This window comes from Camelina sativa, chromosome 13 (assembly GCF_000633955.1).
Source record: "Camelina sativa cultivar DH55 chromosome 13, Cs, whole genome shotgun sequence".
In the NCBI taxonomy this organism is placed as follows: domain Eukaryota; kingdom Viridiplantae; phylum Streptophyta; class Magnoliopsida; order Brassicales; family Brassicaceae; genus Camelina; species Camelina sativa.
Window position 1 is genome coordinate 19,736,019 of NC_025697.1, and position 20,184 is coordinate 19,756,202.

Here is a 20,184-nt window from a genome sequence, read left to right on the forward strand (position 1 = left end):
AGTGTTTCTATACAAACTTAGAATGTTACTTAACAGTTTGAATGTTGTGAATGACTAAATTTTAAAATTATTTCTTTTTATAGCTTTTTTAATAAAACAGATTTGCAAGCTATGTAGTATACTTATTGTAATGGTAATTGAGTAGGAAATATATTTTTCACCCTATATATGATGTTTTTTGAACTTTTTTCATAGATCCGCCTGGAAACTTTCGGTGATAATGAAAAATTAAAAAGTTTCCGTCAGGATTTCGTTGGATAAACGCAAAATTTACCCCGGGAAATATTTTCCCCAAATTTTTTCTATATTGCGGGAAGGATTATTTAATTAATTTGGGTTAACCACAAAAACTTTTCCCCTTCTCTTCTCACCCTAGCTGACTCACTTCTTCTTTTTCCCATTGCTGCCTCTTTCTCTCTTCTAAATCAAAGATTTTGTTCCTCATATCAACCACACCACTCAACTATGTAAGATTTTTAGCCTTTTCTCTCAAATATGTTAGATTTGGGATTTGCAACTTGGTTTCAGTATCAGTGGCTGATTCAAAAACTAAAGATCGTGGGTTCAATTATGTTAGATTAGGTGTTCTTTATGTCAAATTAAGGGGTTGTAATCTGTGATACTATGATTTTGCCTTTTAGATTTTTAAGATTTGGGTAAAAGTTTTGTTTTCCTTAAATTAAAAATCGGATATATTGTTATTATTAGATTTGGGATTTGCAATTTGGTTTCAGGATCGGTGGCTGATTCAAAAAGTAAAGATTATGGGTTCAAGTTGATTTGTTGTACTTATAGGTGGTATTCAGTTGATGTTTTATTGAGTTTTTGTATTTTTGTATAACTGTAATATTTCTTTTTTTTCACAGGGACTATGAAGCACCATTCTGGTCGAAACCGCTCCACCCAAAACCGAGAAGCACCCAGTGGTTCTGGGCCTGAGACTCAAACCCCCTCCACACACGTCTCTGGATCGCCTCACCTCCTATCTTAATGACCATTGAGGATTTCGTTTCTCAACCGGGACGAGAACTTATCGCAAAACTCCATCCCAACTACATCGGAGATTCTACATGGTAAATCTCAAACTTTTTACCATCTCATGCTTTCTTATTTTTTTGGATTTTAGATCAAACTTTTGTAGGTTTGAGGCATCTGGAAACGACATTAGCAAATCTGTAAACCGGATGATGTATGGACTCCTCAAAGAACCTTATGAAACATACTCATCAATGCCAAGTCATGACTGTAACGCCCACGAACCGCCGTACGGCCGGACAGGACCGTGGACCCGGAACGCCACATTTGTGGGAATCGCACCCTGGTGGTCCGGTCGAGGGACGGAAGCTGCAGCTTCCCGACCAGTCTTCTTGGACGCGACTCCGCCCGCGACTAGGTTCAATTAGGCTTTGCAACCCTTGCGTCCCATGCGCGTTGTGTTGACCCGAACAAAGCCGAGTACCATATGCAACTTGCCACGATTTCCCCCGAAAACCGAATATATATATATATATCACTTTAATAATTTATTACATCGAAAGTAAATCATCAAAGCAATATACATAGATAGTCGGTAAATCTTTACAGATATGTTTTTAGGAAAATATAGGGTTTTACAAAGAACACAGAAAAGAAAACCCTATCTGGTACCCTAATGTTTGCTCCAGCTCTAGACTCACTCAGGCTTCCTGCAACACAAATTATTATCATGAGTAATCTAAGATTACTCAGTGAGCCTGAGCACCCCAATCCTAAACAATATTCTACTTCCCCAACCCGACTACCTCAGCAAGCAAAGGAAACAAGCAAGCGAGGCAGTACACAACAAACCATCAAAGCAACGCAACACAAGCGATAGCGGAAGCAACAAGCAACAAACAAGCGAGAGAGGTTAGATCAACACGACTCGACTCGGACGATCTAGACTCACTACTCACGGAGAAAGACGACTAAAAGAACAAGGGTTACTTGGACACTTTAGACTCTTAACTCATACACAACTCGCAAAGATGACTAGAATAAAACAAGGGACACTTGAAATATCCTAGACTCTTTCACCTAAGTGCCCTCGATTCAATCTGTTCCGTTCCACAACACTTCCCATGCTGAAACCACAAAGGTAACAAGCATGAGCCCACAGAAAAGCAACATCGTCATGTAGCGGTCACACTAGTAGCTAGCTAGTCGTGAAAATGTCCCGCGCGAGTGGTCATCGGGAACTCTCGCGAGACAAACACATTTGGAACAGAAGATCGACTACTCTATTCTAGCTAGGACTCAAAAAACAAATTCGAGAGACATAGCTAAAATACAACAACCAAATCGAGCAAGAAAATCAAGCGTAACAAGCAAGAAATTCAAGCAAGATAACATGCAACAATCCACAAGCAACAAGAATAACAATTCATGCACTTAGATTGTTCTACAAGCATGCAACCAATATAAAGCGACTTAAGCAAATTTAATGCAACAAGTTCACTTACGCATGCAACCCAATTTTAAGCGATTTAACCATAAGTCCATTTATGCATGCAAGCCAATTTAAGTGATTTAACCAATTAAATCCTTTAAGTCCAATATGCATGCAAGCTAACCTCATCTGGTTTTATGCAATAAAATTGCAAATAAGCTTCACCAATTTACTTAATGCATGCAATTGATTTTAAGCAAGAAATATTGCTAATAAAATCCTCCACCTTCAACCATGCATGCAACCGATTCTAAGCAAGAACTATTGCTAGTAAAATTCTCCCAATTTTAAGTAAGTCCAATTTACTTAACATGCATCCCAATTCAACTTGCATGGTGATTCCTAGCTCAAATTCTATGTGCATTTAAACATGAATCTAGCATGAATCCTACCATATTTCGCATGCATCAACTTTTAAACTAATTTTACCATGAATATAGTCTAAATGCAACAAGCAAAAGAGTACATGCAAAGATCTAAAGATCTATGCAGTCCCTACACACAATTACCGCAGAACTCACCCTACACAGCCGATGATGGTCGGACTACACTGCACCGCGGATCATACAACTTCCTCTTTTCGCGTCAGACAGCGTCCCGCTCTTGTCCTTCTTCGGCCCCAACAGCGTCCCTCCTCGTCCCGTCAGCTTCTCACTCCGGACGTCTCTCTCTCCTTTCTCTCTTCTCAGATTTTGCGAAAATGAGAGAAATGAACTCTCAAGTTCGGTATTTATCGGCGAGCAACCCTCCTCTCTTCCCTTAGTGCGTTTTGACAAGTGGCAAACAAACGCTTGCATGTGGCACGTGCATCACACTCGCCGGCCATTTGTCAGGAACAAACTTGCATGAGATTCTATTGGTCCAAATCAAAGAGACATAATGATTATATTGCCACTTTCTCTTTTTCCTTTGGCAAGATTTTACAGTCCTTCCGTCCGATAAACACGGCATCGCTCGGACTTTCTCGGTCATTGCTCGGTCTTGGTCTGGACTTCTCTCGGACAATTCCAGACTCCCTCGGTCTTCTCTCGGACACTCTCGGTCGTTACACGATGTCTCGGTCCGTACTCCTCAGAGAAAACACTCGGACATTACTCAGGCGTCTCGGTCCGCTCTCGGACATCTCTGTCCGTACTCCTTGGTCCTTCTCGAACATTGCTCGGGCGTCTCGGTCCGCTCTCGAACATCTCTCAGAGAACTCGGTCCGTACTCCTCGGTCCTTCCCGTCCTTTCCGGCACTTCGCGGACCGTACTATCTTTTTCGGTACTTGACCGTATCTTCCGCGTACACAGTTTTCCGTGTAAACGCCAACTCCCGATCGGTCTTAAGGTCTCGATCGTTCATCCGACCACTTTGGTCTTGGATCGGCCATCCTACGACTCACAAATTTTTCCTCGGACATCCTTCGGTCTTTCCTCTTTGTTTTTCTTGCTCTTCCGTTCTAAGTCTTTTCTGGGCCATTTCCTCGAACTTTTATTTTGGGATTTCTGCCCTTAGTGAGGGTCACTACATTCCCCCCCCCCCCTTATAAGAATTCGTCCCCGAATTCTCAAGCCTTCTCCTTCTTTTCTTGTGATGTCGATACTTCATGGCTCTCTTGGTGCCATAATCTTACTCCATTCCACACTTGTTCCGCTTACACCCTTGGCTAATTCTTTTGGGAAAGTTTCTTCATCTCCAGCATCCACTTGGTTCTCCATTTTCAAACTCCTCCAGTACTAAGGCTTCCTCCTTAACGTACCATGACTCGTTCATCTCTTTTAGATTCTTCGACTCGACAATTCTCTTTCTTCAGCTTACGCTTGACACTTTTCTTGGCCCTCTTTTTTTTTTTAACTTTGCGCTCTATAGATCTTTAACTTCTTCTGATTTCTTCGGCTCCGCATAGCTTCTCTCCCGAATTTCTTGAACTCCAATTTCTTATCTTATACAATCACCGTCCTTGATTAACTTCAACTCTGGACTTGATCAAATAATCTTGATAGGAAATTATTGACTTCTCCATCTTCAATGTTTGCCTCCAATTGGAAACTTCTTGTTCAACTCCCATATTTCCACCAACTCCTTGCCACACTTGGTTCAGCAGAACCTTACTGGCCTCAAAACATAAACTATGTTTTAACCTCCCTTGGTCGACTTCCATTATTTTCTTGCACCATCTTTGTCTATTTGCAGACAAATTCATCTTCTAAGAATTATCTTCTTTCATCCTCTTTTGCACTTAACTCTTGGACCATGCACTACTTCTCGCACTTTCTTGCTCATACTTGGTTCGACCTTCTCAATTTGTTTCGCCATTTCGATCGATTTGCACCGCTCTGTTGCTCTTTCGATTTCTTAGGATTCGCCTCATCCTCCTCCATCATTTCTTTCTTTTTGCTCTTTTCTCTTTCTTTCTTTTTAAACTGATTGTCCTTTCTTGGATGAACTCTCTTGAACTTCCTTGGACTTTCTTGTACTTTCTTGTACTTCTTTTCTTTTGTCTGATAGCGCTTTTTAGTGACTTACGTGAATCCTCATCAATCGCGCTGATGCATTGCAAGCTAATTATGCAAAATAATTAACTATGCAACCTATAAAACTCAAGCAAAATAAAAGCAAGCAGTTAAACAAGCAAAGATTAGCAACCAACAACAACAACACCACAAAAACGGCTAAAGAACACAAGGTACTTTACACAAGAGTAAAAGATACAAAGGTTCTACACCACTTAGCCGGTTACTTAAAGGGTTCGGATCCTAGACAACACAACAAAGGTTAAGTCTAGAAGCTTACAACACAAGGAAAAACTATCCAACCCTTACACACAAATTCAAAAGGAACACTTCCCTTACTCCCAACCATCTACTGGTTCCTGCGCCTAGTATACTCTTCACAAGTGCACACCAATGCCCTAGCCGGTTCATCAGGTAACGGTTCAGCGGGAGACTCGGTTGAGGTAGAGGCAGCAGACAATGAGGTTCCAGCTTGATTCATCGGGCTCTCTTCATCCCGAATAGCTTGGTCTAATGGATTCTCCCCCGTATGCACAAGTTGGCTTGATGGGTTCTCTCCCTCTTGCACAACTCGGTCCGGACAGCTATGAGTCAAATCTCCACTCGTCCCACACTCGGTACAGATGATATGATCTAGGATCAACGGACGTTGCGGTCTTGCCCTCCAGCAATGATTGTTCAAATGTCCTGGCATCCACACGAATCACAAGGCCTCCAATGCCTTATATAATCTGGATTCGGACAGCAATAGGCAAAGTGCCCTCGCATCCCACAATCTTCACACTACGCATTCTTTGGAGACAGCATACGTCTAAGAGACGTCCTCCGACAGTTCCTGGTCCAATGACCAACTCCCTCACACTTATCGCAATAAGGCTGATTCCTTATATGCACTTGGTTCGAATACACCACTCTCTTCCGGGTAGTGGCTCTAGTCCTCAGTCGGCCTCTTGGTTGAAAAGTCACAGACTGCGCATCTGACTGCTCTCTCGACTGCATCTCCTGATATGTCGTCCTCGGCCTCTTCGAACTACTCTCTCCTTCCTCAAACCTTACATGCCCTCGGTTCAATCTCCTTAACTCGGCCATTTTATCGGTCCTCTCCCCCTCTAGGTCTCTTGGTTCTACCTCTTGATCAGCTAACACCATCTGCAACGGTATAGCTCGAATAGGACTGTTGTGTCTCGGCACAACTTGGTCTGGCACAACTTGATCTGCCACCACTTGGTCTGGTCGATCTTGATCTCTCACATCTTTGCTTGAACTAACCCTTGGTCTTGCTTCCTCTCTACGCTCCACTCTTGCACCAGCTTCTTGATCTCGATCTCTTGGTATCGCGTCTTGATCACTCCTTGGTTCTACCACCAAAGTCGGTATTCCCTCGTCATCGCTAGACAAAATCTCGATCACCTCTACAAACTTTTCTCCTCCTAACATCGGCTCAATATCAACTCCATCGAGTCTCTCCTCCACCGGTTGTTCCGCAGGTGGACCTCCGGTCTCGGGTGTTACCCCGTTCCCACTAGCAACAGCTCCTTCTGGCGCATACATTTCCGTCAAGAAGTTCATAATCTTCTCGACTACCTTCGGGTACTCTCTCATATAGTCCTCTGGATTAACCTCTTCATAATGATCCTCCACAAGTTCTAACAGCAACTTCTGTAACTTATCGGCGAGCTCCACCTCCGCCTCTCCATGATCTCCAACTGGATTGGTCTGAAAATTTCCTTGCGCGTCCATCCTAACTTGGATACGACTCGGCTCACCAACCTCCAACACAGCCGTCTGATCACCCTGATCAACTTCCATTTCCTCCGGTCTGTCACAACACTCTGATGGATCGGACTCTATAGATGGGTCAGCGTCATACCCGTCCAGCAAACCCTCCAAACTCCAAGTATCCGGAATACTATCCTCGGACTCAGTTGATAAATACCCATTGTGATGCTCACAACCCTCATGTCTCGGCCCCTCATCCCCTGAACCATCCCCGTGACCTGAATCACCTGAAGACATCTACACCCACAAGAAACAAGGTAAGACGCTTAGTCCATTCTAAGGTTCAACTTAAAACTAGACAAGCAAACTACCGAATAAAATTTTTGTGTTTTTGCGACACATTTACTCGATAAAACTTTAAAATGCAGAAGTGCCCGCGGGTTCGAAAACACCGCTCTGATACCATCGTTGTAATGCCCCCGAACCGCCGTACGGCCAAACAGGACCGCGGACAGTAGCGGAACGCCACATTTGTGGGAATCGCACCCTGGTGGTCCAGTCGAGAGACGGAAGCTGCAGCTTCCCGACCAGTCCTCCTAGACGCGACTCCGCCCACGACTAGGTTCACTTAGGCTTTGCAATCCTTGCGTCCCATGCGCGTTGTGTTGACCCAGACAAGGCCGAGTACCATTTGCAACTTACCACGACTTCCCCCGAAAACCGAATATATATATGTCACTTTAATAATTTATTACATCGAAAGTAAATCAGCAAAGCAATATACATAGATAGTCGGTAAATCTTTACAGATATCCTTTTAGGAAAATATAGGGTTTTACAAAGAACACAGAAAAGAAAACCCTATCCGGTACCCTAATGTTTGCTCCAGCTCTAGACTCACTCAGGCTTCCTGCAACACAAATTATTATCATGAGTAATCTAAGATTAATCAGTGAGCCTGAGCACCCCAATCCTAAACAGGATTCTACTTCCCCAACCCGACGACCCCAGCAAGCAAAGGAAACAAGCAAGCAAGGCAGTACACAACAAACCATCAAACCAACGCAACACAAGCGATAGCGGAAGCAACAAGCAACAAACAAGCGAGAGAGGTTAGATCAACACGACTCGACTCAGACGATCTAGACTCGCTACTCACGGAGAAAGACGACTAAAGGAACAAGGGTTACTTGGACACTTTAGACTCTTAACTCATACACAACTCGCAAAGACGACTAGAATAAAACAAGGGACACTTGAAATATCCTAAACTCTTTCAACTAAGGGCCCTCGATTCAATCTGTTCCGTTCCACAACACTTCCCATGATGAAACCACAAAGGTAACCAGCATAAGCCCACACAAAAGCTACATCATCATGTAGCGGTCACACTAGTAGCTAGCTAGTCGTGACAATGTCCCGCGCGAGTGGTCATCGAGAACTCTCGCGAGACAAACACATTTGGAACAGAAGATCGACTACTCTATTCTAGCTAGGACTCAAAAAACAAATTCGAGAGACATAGCTAAAATACAACAACCAAATCGAGCAAGAAAATCAAGCGTAATAAGCAAGAAATTCAAGCAAGATAACATGCAACAATCCACAAGCAACAAGAATAACAATTCATGCACTTAGATTGTTCTACAAGCATGCAACCAATATAAAACGACTTAAGCAAATTTAATGCAACAAGTTCACTTACGCATGCAACCCAATTTTAAGCGATTTAACCATAAAAATCCTTAAGTCCATTTATGCATGCAAGCCAATTTAAGGTATTTAACCAATTAAATCATTTAAGTCCAATATGCATGCAAGCTAACCTCATCCAATTTTATGCAATAAAATTGCAAATAAGCTTCACCAATTTACTTCATGCATGCAATCGATTTTAAGAAAGAAATATTGCTAATAAAATCCTCCACCTTCAACCATGCATGCACCCGATTTTAAGCAAGAACTATTTCTAGTAAAATCCTCCCAATTTTAAGTAAGTCCAATTTACTTAACATGCATCCCAATTCAACTTGCATGGTGATTCCTAACTCAAATTCTATGTGCATTTAAACATGAATCTAGCATGAATCCTACCATATTTCGCATGCATCAACTTTAAACTGATTATACCATGAATCTAGTCTAAATGCAACAAACAAAAGAGTACATGCAAAGATCTAAAGATCTATGCAGTCCTTACACACAATTACACACAACTCACCCTACACAGCCGATGATGCTCGGACTTCACTGCACCGCGGATCAGACAACTTCCTCTTTTCGCGTCAGACAGCGTCCCGCTCTCGTCCTTCTTCGGCCGCAACAGTGTCCCTCCTCGTCCCAGCAGCGTCTCACTCCGGACGTCTCTCTCTCCTTTCTCTCTTCTCAGATTTTGCGAAAATGAGAGAAATGAACTCTCAAGGTCGGTATTTATAGGCGAGCAACCCTCCTCTCTTCCCTTAGTGCGTTTTGACAAGTGGCAAACATGCGCTTGCATGTGGCGCGTGGATCACACTCACCGTCCATTTGTCATGAACAAACTTACATGAAATTCTATTGGTCCAAATCATAGAGACATAATGATTATGTCACCACTTTCTCTTTTTCCTTCGCCAAGATTTTACTGTCCTTTCATCTGATAAACACGGCATTGTTCGGACTTTCTCGGTCATTGCTCGGTCTTGGTCCGGACAACTTCGGACTCCCTCGGTCTTCTCTCGGACACTCTCGGTCGTTACTCGACGGCTCGGTCCATACTCCTCGGACAACACTCGGACATTACTCGTGCGTCTCGGTCCCTCTCGGATATCTCTCGGACATCTCTGTCCGTACTCCTCGGTCCGCTCTCAGACATCTCTCGGACAACTCGGTCCGTACTCCTCGGTCCTTCCCGTCCCTTCCAGCACTTCTCGGACCGTACCATCTTTTTTGGTACATGACCGTACCTTCCGCGTATGCAGTTTTCCGCGTAAACCGCCAACTCCCGATCGGTCTTAAGGTTTCGATCGTTCATCCGGCCACTCCGGTCTTGACTCGGCCATCCTACGACTCACAAATTTTTCCTCGGACATCCTATGGCCTTTCTTCTTTGTTTTTCTTCCTCTTCCTTTCTAAGTCTTTTCCGGGCCATTTCCTTGAACTTTTATTTTCGGATTTCTGCCCTTAGTGAGGGTCACTACAATGACCGTAACATTTGGTTTAAACAATTTGCAGTAATACTACATTATCTCAACCTTGATTTCTTTAATGGCAAGTTTAATTTTTAAACATACAGAGATGATCATGTAGTATTAAAGATGTTGCAATCATACTAATCATACATTTTAATATTGTAGCAAGAGGATGGAGGAGTTTAGCTTATCTCAACCTTCAGTCGATGGAAATGGCTTACCGACACCAATCCTCGTTGACATGATTAACAAATTTGTTCTTGAGGTTATGATTCTTTTGATAAATTTTTCTTATGATTCTTCTTATACATATTGCTTGTTCTTAACAAATTTTGTTTATGATTCTTTTTATACATTTTGTTCTAATTGTTATAAATTTCAGGAAACTCCACAAACCAAGTGTCGAATCTTGCAAAAATACTTCGTTCTTGTTTATCATATTCATCACCAATATATGATCGAGATGCAGAACTTGTTCGAGCCCTCCAAGAGAAAGATGACCGTATCAAAGCTCTTGAGAAGATCATGGAAAAAGAGAATGAGAGGAACAAGCTGAGAGATGAGGAGCTTGTGTCGTTCATGGCCGAGATTTGTGTATATTGTATTTTGGATGAGGAGCCTATTTTCACAATATTTAAGTTTCATTTTCTATTTCTTTTTGATTTGTGTATATTGCATTTTCTTTTTTGTAAGATTTGTGTATATTGTATTTTGGATTTCTAAATTTATGAATTTAAATATTATTACCTAATTAGTAATTGTTGTCAAAAGAAAAACATAGAAAACAGAGAAATTGATCGTTTAATTGTCGGAAAATCTGTTGGGAAATCCGTTGAGAATTCGTCGGGAATTTAGACGTTGGGAAATCCGTCGGGAATTTATCTGTCGGGAAGTCATCAATGGTCGTTGCTTATTATTCTGACGGGTTCTCGACAGCTACATTATCTGTCGCCATTTCGTCGGGAACAAAAGTCGTTGGTAATCCATCGGAATATTAGTCTGTCGCAAAAGTCGTAGGTAATCCATTGGAATATTATTCCGTCAGAAATCTGTTGGAGATTTCTGACGGATTCCCGATAAATTTTATTTTCCCGACGCTCTAGAACCGACAGACTGATGCTGTCTGTATTCCGTCGGTTAAGGACGTTCCTAACGGGTTGCCGATAGATATGGTCGTCGGTTTGCGGCTGTTTTCTTCTAGTGGATTGTTAAATATATTAGAAGCGAAACACAACATCTCGGGTCGCTTTAAAAAGTTCCTTTTTTCTCTCACTTAGGAGAAATTCGCCCTAGCCGCCCCTAAGCTTTTACCTTGTTCTGACCTCTCCGGCCACCGGCGCTTCTCGCCGGAGTCGTGAGAGGGTCATCCTCTGTTAGTTTCTTGCATGTCTAGTTGTCGATGAGCCTTTCTCAGCCTTTCCTCAGCGGATCTAGTCTCGAAGGTTTTGGTTCGCGATGGAGAGCCGTGATTTGCCCTGTCTCGTCGAAGACTTTGTTGAGTGTATTTTCAGATCTGGTTTTCTGTGGACTTGGTCGTTGATGGTGATAGGCGGTTTAATTGGCTTCTGATAACAGGATTTTCACTCAGGGTATCAATTCCCTATGCAGTTGTAGTACAAAGGGTTATCAATCCAAATGGTTGTTATGCTAGCAAATAAGATGCATTCAGAAACAAGCAAGTCAAGCCAAGCAATAGTTGGGGTTGATCTAACAATCCTAAATAAACAAAAAGAAAGCAAAAGAACAAGAACCACACGACCTAAGAACTCGATGCAAGCATTCGAGTACAGGATCGGGTGGGGTGATCGAGTAAACAAGATGAACAAGAACAGCTCTAAGGTATACTTAAAGCAGGTGATCATGTACCTGTTCGGGTAAGGCATCGAGTGATGAATTAAAATGTAAACAATCTAAATACGAAAGCTCCTAAGGATGGGGTACTCAACTCCTAAGGATGGGGTACTCAACTCCTAAGTGTTCCTAACCATTACGGATGTCCTACATGCCTCAAGCAGATATTCCCTAGACAATGAATCTCTAAAATCTTGTTAAAACACTCTCGTGATAGAAACAATCAACCTTAATCATTTCCCTACCCAACTCTCGTTGGAGAAACATGACCAAGTAGGAAATACAAACCAATCAATTATTGTCAATGAACCTCTTACTCATCTAATCTCTTAGGCTAAGTGAGTAAATCTCTAGCATTAATTGATTCAAGCATTTCATCTACACCTCTTGGTGGTAAAACACCTTAGATCTGTTGGTCTGTTGATAGAATTAAGAACACCAATCTAGAAGGGAATTTATAAAACATAAATATAAAAGCTAAGACATCCTAACCGATCAAGAACACAAAATTGTCTATCCCATCCCTAGAAACCTTACTACACTACTCAGATCTCATTGCAAAAAACATAAAAGTATAGATAAAAGAAAATTGCATTGTATTAAAAATAGAGTAGAGTAGAAGAGTATAGAATCAAAAATGCAAAATAAATGAAAATAAAATCCTAACAAAAGTGTAGAAAGAGTTTTGAGTCGCTCAGTTCTCTCCCAGAAGCTCTCGCTCTCTGTTCTGAGGGTCTGCGGCGTGCTAGGGCGAGAGGAAGAAGAAGGGGGTTTATATATGGAAACCCATTAACCCTAACTTCCTAGTCCTGCCCGAGGGTCTGCTCGATGGGGTGCATGAGGATATGCTCGGGTTGCTCTTCGGGTAGGCTCTCGGATTGTTCTTTCTGTTCTTGGATCCTCCTCGATCGTGTTGGGGTTCGGACTGTTCTACCAGCTCGATGGATCCTTTCGGGTATTTGCTCGGATTTGTCCTTGTTTCTCCCCATTTTATGCTCTAAAGCACATGTTTTCATCCAAAGTATGCAAATGCAAGAATGCAACACCCTAAATGGCCTACTGTTGCCAAGAATGGTCTCCCTAGGATCAGTGGATAATCTGGTTCCTTATCCATATCAAGGATCATGAAATCAGTAGGAACTTCCACTCTTCCAATCCTAAGAGGCAAATTTTCCAGGATCCCAATCGGATGTCTGATTGTTCTATCAGCTAGAACCAAATACTGACTACTTGATTTGAAACTGCTGAACCCCATCTTATTAGCAACTGATAGTGGCATGATGTTGACTGAGGCTCCCAGATCGCACAAGTAACTTTTGAAAATCCAAAATCCTATAGAGCATGGCAAAGTAAAAGAGCCATGATCTTCCAATTTCTCTTCGATTCGCAGCTCAGGATCTAAGCACACTCCACTCCTGAGAATCTCATACCCAATCTCCTTGACAGCTTCCTTAACCTCAATCTCCAGCTGAGCTACCTCCTTGGTGATTTCCTCTTGAAGCTCGTGTGGTGACAAAATTTTAGGAGGTGGAGATTTACGCTTGGCCATACGCTCTACAAGCGCCTCTAATTGGATGTCAAGAGCAGCATTGAACCTTTCCTCTAGTTCCCCTTCTGCTGCTTCAAGCAATTGAGGTTGATCTGTCATCTGAACATCTACACGATGAATCATTTGATCACCAACATCGGGTGAGTCATCGGGTTCATCCTCAGGTAGTTCTTCAGATTGTGATTCTTGAACCAGTGCTCGATCATCAACTCGATCATTATCCTCGGCTAAAGGCTCGGGTTCATACTCAGATATGTAGTACTTGGCCTCATGTATCCCATAGTGATCCATAGCCTCCCCATCTTGATCATCTTTGTCCTCAGTGAGGTAGTCCTCATAATCATCATCAACGAAAATGGCTTGGGCAGTGGCATAATCCTTCGGGTTCTGAACAGCTTTACCTTGAAGCATGTTGATTTTTGGAGGTGGTTGGTTGTCGTGGTGGCCCTCTAGGTATCTCAGCTTGGTGTTGAGAGAATCATATTTGGCAGTCAAGTCGTTGTATCCAGAATCGATCTTGTTGCTCATCTCGGCAAAACGTTTGGCATTGTCCATTGCAGCTGATGCTTGACACTGGATCATTTGTTGAATCAGTCTGCGTAGATCAGCTTCTTGGGATTGGTTCTGCAGGCTTTGCTGTTGTTGGAATCCAGGTGGTGCAATTGGTTGGTAGTTGCCCGAGTATTCCTGCTTAGGAGCATAGCCGTGATTGTACTGAACAAAAGGCTTTTGCTGACCTTGGTTCCCTTGGACTCCAGATGGGTAGACTTGGTCTTGAGGATTAGCAATGTTGGGGTTACGGTAGGACAAGCTCGGGTTTGGTTTGTAGTTGTTGTACCCCTTGTTATAGCCTCCTTGGTTGTTGATGTAGTTCACATCCTCAAGCTGCGCATTCTCCCCATCTAGTTGCAGAAACTGCTCTTCCTCGGAGATGGCATTAACATGCTTCTGCTGGTTTAGGAGCTTATCCAACTTGTCATTTAGGGCCTTCATATCCCTCTTGTACTTGGCATCTTCCTCTACTGTAGATCGCACAGTACGATCATATTCCTCATTATAATGCCCGTTAGATTGAGCCAAGTTCTCCACTAGGTCCAAACCTTCATCAACATCCTTGCTGAGGAAGTTATCATTGCTTGCGGTGTCCAGCAATATCCGTATCTTTGGGACCACTCCTCTGTAAAGTGTACTCAGCAATGAAGCATTGCTGAAGCCATGATGAGGACATCTGGTAGTGTATCCCTTGAAACGTTCCCAAGCTTCATTGAACGTCTCATTGCTCTTCTGAACAAAGCCGGAGATATCATTTCGCAGCCTCGCAGTTCTGGAGTTGGAGAAGAATTTGGCTAGAAACGCCTTCTTGCAGGCTTCTCAGGTGGTGATGGATTCCTTGGGGAGTGAGTTCTCCCAGATGTGTGCTTTTTCTCCCAAAGATAATGGGAAAAGCCTGAGCTTGAATCCATCTTCACTAACTCGATATATCTTGGTTAGGCTACAGAGCCTATCAAACTCATCTAGATGATCCAACAGGTCCTCCATTGGTAATCCATGAAACTTTTTGCTTTGTATCATCTGGATGAGACTACTCTTGATCTCAAAATTGTTGTTCTGGATAGCAGGTGGTACAATGCCATTTCTTTGAGTGTGAGTAGATGGAGCTTCTCCTGCTCCTATGTTGGTCCTTGCAGTAGGAATGGGTGGACCGTTCATCATTTCTTCCTCAATTGTCGCTGGTTTTTGTTGTTGGACTTGTTGTTGACGTAGTAGCCTAGGTCTGTCGATGTTGTCGATGAAAGGACTCAAGTGTTGGCTAACTTTGGATCATGTTTGCATGCACAAACAGTTGACCGAGTGAGTACACGATGGTCAACTCGATCCAGGTGATCGAGTGACGGGTCGGGTGGGTACTCGGGTTGTACCTGAAATGCAAGACAAACAAATATGAAAGTAAACAAGTCAGTAACTAACCAAAGGAAATTATAGAACTTGATCTAGCAAGTGCTGAAATCCTAAACGTAGCAAATGAATATCAACCAAATGGCAACGGCACCAAATTGATAATAGGATTTTCACCCAGGGTATCAATTCCCTATGTAGTTGTAGTACAAAGGGTTATCAATCTAAATCGTTGTTATGATAGCAGATAGAATGCAATCAGAAACAAGCAAGTCAAGCCAGGCAATAGTTGGGGTTGATCTAACAATCCTAAAATAAACAAAAAGAAAGAAAAAGAACAGGAACCACACGACCTAAGCACTCGATGCAAGCATTCGAGTACAGGATCGGGTGGGGTGATAGAGTAAACAAGAACAGCTCGAATGTACACTCGAAGCAGGTGATCGTGTACCTGTTCGGGTAAGGGATCGAGTGATGAATTAAAATGTAAACAATCTAAATACGAAAGCTCCTAAGGATAGAGTACTCGACTCCTAAGTGTTCCTAACCAGTACGGATGTCCTACATGCCTTAAGTAGATATTCCCTAGACAATGAATCTCTAAAATCTTGTAAAAACACTCTCGTGATAGAAACAATCAACCTTAATCAATTCCCTACCCAACTCTTGTTGGAGAAACATGACCAAGCAGGAAATACAAACCGATCCATTATTGTCAATAAACCCCTTACTCATCTAATCTCTTAGGCTAAGTGAGTAAATCACTAGCATTGATTGATTCAAACATTTCATCTACACCTCTCGGTGGTAAAACACCTTAGATCTAATCTCAACCTCTCGATCTGTTGATAGCATTAAGAACACCAATCTAGAAGGGAATTTATAAAACATAAATATAAAAGCTAAGACATCCTAACCGATCAAGAACACAAAATTGTCTATCCCATCCCAAGAAACCTTACTACACTACTCAGATCTCATTGCAGAAAACATAAAAGTATAGATAAAAGAAAATTGTATTGTATTAAAAATAGAGTAGAGTAGAAGAGTATAGAATCGAAAATGCAAAAGAAATGAAAATAAAATCCTAACAAAAGTGTAGAAAGAGTTTTGACTCGCTCAGTTCTCTCCCAGAAGCTCTCGCTCTCTATTATGAGGGTATGCGGCGTGCTAGGGCGAGAGGAAGAAGAGGGGGGTTTATATATGGAAACCCATTAAACCTAGCTTCCCAGTCCTGCCTGAGGGTCTGCTTGATGGGGTGCACTAGGATATGCTCGGGTTGCTCTTCGGGTAGGCTCTCGGATTGTTCTTTCTGTTCTTGGATCCTCCTCGATCTTGTTGGGGTTCGGACTGTTCTTCTAGTTTGATGGCTCCTCCGGGTACATGCTGGGACTTGTCCTTGTTTCTCCCCATTTTAGGCTCTAAAGCACCTATTTTCATCCAAAGTATGCAAATGCAAGAATGCAACACCCTAAATGACCTAAAAGTGAATTCCTACAGTTAATGACCTAAAAATGCTAAGGTTAGGGTATAAACAATGATAAATATGGACAAAAAAGGATGCTAAAAACATGTAAATTAGAGAGTTATCAGCTTCTACTGCGGCCGAGATGTTCTTTGCTTCCTACCCGGTAACATCTGGCCTTTGTATTCTTCCGTCCATGATAGTGCTGCCTTAGGTCTCTTTGTTTAGAAAGTGTCTAGGTAACCTTTGGCTACATTCTCATCAAGTCAAACTCGTTTTTTATATCCCCAGTTTGCTTGGTGGTGGCTTTAGTGTTATACTTGTTGGTTCCTTTCTTGGTCTTGTATTTTCGGTTGTGGAGATGTTTGGAGTATTGAATTTCGAATTTTGCTCTACCTCTTCTTAGAGTCCTCTTACTGGTTTGATATTATCTTTTGGTCTAGGTTTGTTCTTGGTGTGAGCCATTTGGATGGTATTTTGGAAGTTTGGAGTTAGGTTTTAGTCGAAGCAGTGGAATCGTTCTCTACTTCTTTTCTTGCGAGGACGTCGTCAGTTTTAAGTCTGTAGGTGGCTGAAGCTGGTTCGACGAGTGTCTACGTGTAAGAATAGTTGATCTTGTGTGGTTTATCTCCAGTCTATTTTAAGGTTTTGGCCTTGACCCTAGGGTTTTTTAGTTCTTTTGAACTCGGTGGTGAGGTGTGCTGGAAGTTGTATTTGTGTCTTTGGTCGCGTTGGGTTCCTGCTTTCCTCTCTGTCAATTTGCTTACTGTTTGTCGTCGGTGTGTGGTATTCCGGTCTTCTACTGCTTTCGTCATTTACAGGTTTTATAGGGTTGCTTTGTGGGAATCTCTCATGCCTTTGTTCAGATATAGAGCTTATTTTGTTTTTCTCCTCCTTTTATTATCCTTTGTTGTAATCTGGCTCCCTGTTTTTTAGGGTTGTGCTTCCCTCTTTTGGACGAATGACCCTGGGGACTCTCTTGTAGTCCGCCGGCTTATGTTTTCCTTACTTGGTTTTCGTATTGTACTTGTTGTAAACTTCCTTTGTGAGAAACCAAGTTAATCAATAAAATTTCAGATGACCAAAAAAAAATGGTTAAATAAGATGTTTTAGATTCACTTAGAAACTTGGGTATGTCAAGTTGTGATTGGCTGAAGAATTTTTTTATATTTTATTTGTATTGTTATCCGATTCTATCTCTCTTTCCCTCTCATCTCTCTCTTATGAGTCGATGGCAAAATCTTCGGAGAAAAAGTGTGGAATTGATAGTTGTTCAGTCGGAAAGTGGTACTTGTTTGATTCACTTTATCGTTTCAATTTTGATATGAAGTTTTTTTAATCTTTGTTTAATATTGAAAGTCAAGGAATTAAGTGTACTGCATCTAACGAAAGTCCAGCTTTCTTGTGACATCAAAGACTAGGTCACATTTCCAAGGAAAGAATTATGAGGTTGGTAAAGAATGAAATTCTTCCTCACTTGGATTTTACTGATCTAGATATGTGTGTAGAGTGCATGAAAGGAAAGCAGACTAAACACATTACAAAGAAACCAGCCACAAGAAGTATTCAAGTTCTTGAGTTAATTCACACCGATATATGTGTTCCATTTGATGCTCCATCTTTGAGCGGTGAAAAATACTTTATCACCTTTATTGACGATTACTCATGTTATGCTTATACTTATCTAATGCATGAAAAATCCCAGTCCGTGAATACTTTAGAGATATTTATTAGTGAGATGGAAAGACCTGTAGATAGAAAATTAAAAGTAGTGAGGTCTGATAGAAGTGGTGAGTTTTACGGAAAATTCACCGAAAATGGACAATGTCCTGGTCCATTTGCAAAGCTACTTGAGAGTAGGGGCATTTGTGCTCAGTATATAATGTTTGGTACTCCTAAGCAGAACGGTGTAGCTTAGAGGCAGAATAATACTCTAATGGAAATGGTTAGGAGTATGATAATTGTAACATCCGCGAACGAAATAATGTGATTCGGGGGTGGGTGTCGATCGACACCAATAATTTTTGGTTCGACCAATTTTTTAAAAATTGTTGAAATCGGAATGGGCTCAGTTTGAGAAGCCCTAACCCTGAGTATTTTAATGGGGATCGACTTATGGGTTTGGGGGAGGCCGCTTATTGTCGTTTTAGAGAGAAAAGAGGGATGATGGAGTGTTCTTGAGAGATTGTGAGTTTGATCCTAAAAGTAAAGGGAGCCCTGAGAAGGGTTAAAAGGAGCAGAGAGATCTGAGGAGAGAAGGAGAGAGAGTTGTGGTGCTCTCACTTAGAAGGGATGAGAAAGGAGATCCATCCTCATCATGTGTAAGGAGATGGATTTGAGTTTGGTGGTGGATTGGGAGACACAAGGAGGCTTTCTCATGGTTGTTATCCAGGCTTTCTCATGATTTTTTTTATTGTTAGATCGATTAGGGAATCGATAGTTGTAAGGGATAAGGGATTTGCAGCGAGAAAGAGCTTGAAGGGAGGCTCGAATCGTGTTTTCGGGGTTGGTGTCGCTCGACACCGACACCCGCAAATGGACTGCGCAGACTAGTTCAGAGCAACATTTGGGGGATAAAACGGAGTCCGATTTAGCTGAAATTTGGTGGGGACCTTCGTGGTGCTATAGTCTTCGTATCCAACGGTGGGATTGTGAAATTAATGGTTGGTTTGTGTTTTAGTCAAGTGTTTGTATTTTGGTCTAGTATAGAAAGTTTTGTGGTAAGGTTGGAGTGTCGAGCGACACCAAGGTGGTGTCGGTCGACACTTGCATGTTTTGTGTGTTTAGGTCCTGGGAGGACAGCTGGAGTTAGGTTTGGATGAGTGGATTAATCGTGGGAAAGTGTTGTCCGTGGTTGGACGGAATCAAATATTCTAGTGCACGTCTCTTGTTACTCGGTCGCTAGGGATGGTTGGCTATGTGAATCAGTAACTAGATGAGGTGGGGTTTGGTGTGTTTGTGGAAGTTTTTGTAATGAGCGATTTCTACGTCGGTTGTATCGTCGGAATTATGGGGTTTCGGTGAGATCGGTTCCTGTGGATCCTATGTGAGGATCAAGAATCCAGGTGTGGTCGTTTCAATAAGTAATAGTTCTTTGACCCTTTTGTTATGAACATATGCATTAAAAACTGCAACGTATGTCTTACACCGGGTTCCTAGTAAGGCAGTTCCTAAGACTCTTTTTGAACTGTGGAGAAGAAGGAAACCTAGTTTAAGAAATTTACGTGTTCAGGGGTGTCCAGCAGAACTAAAGCCATATAATCCACATGAAAAGAAACTTGATTCGAGAACTTGTCAAATGCTTCTTTATTGGCTATCTGGAATTTATTTTACTACCCTAAGTATAGTACGAGAATAGTTAAAACGGGAAATGCTTGACAAAGATCCGAACACATTCTGAAAAACTATGGAAAATGACAATTCTGAAAAATGGTCTATTACCGCGAAAGAAGAAATAAAAGCTATGAGAGATAATAATGTTTGGGACTTAGTAGAGATGCCAGTCTCAGAGACTTGCAGAGAGGTTTAAAAGAATTGATTTGGCCACCTATGTCACCAAATTGCACTTATA

General features: G+C 42.0%; 1 protein-coding gene across 3 annotated transcripts; it reads left to right on the forward strand.

The window, feature by feature from the left end:
• Positions 363–10,464, forward strand: LOC104737195. 3 transcript variants are annotated; one of them, XM_019234925.1, is made up of 4 exons: positions 363–467; positions 867–1,073; positions 10,018–10,117; positions 10,235–10,464. In XM_019234925.1, exons 2-4 carry the CDS (start codon positions 991–993, stop codon positions 10,406–10,408), a joined length of 357 nt encoding a protein of 118 aa, XP_019090470.1. In that variant the 5' UTR covers positions 363–467; positions 867–990; the 3' UTR covers positions 10,409–10,464. The 3 variants fall into 3 exon arrangements, 1 of the variants encoding a protein (XP_019090470.1); XR_002034904.1 differs by lacking the exon at positions 10,018–10,117; XR_759703.2 differs by lacking the exons at positions 10,018–10,117; positions 10,235–10,464 and adding an exon at positions 1,142–1,480.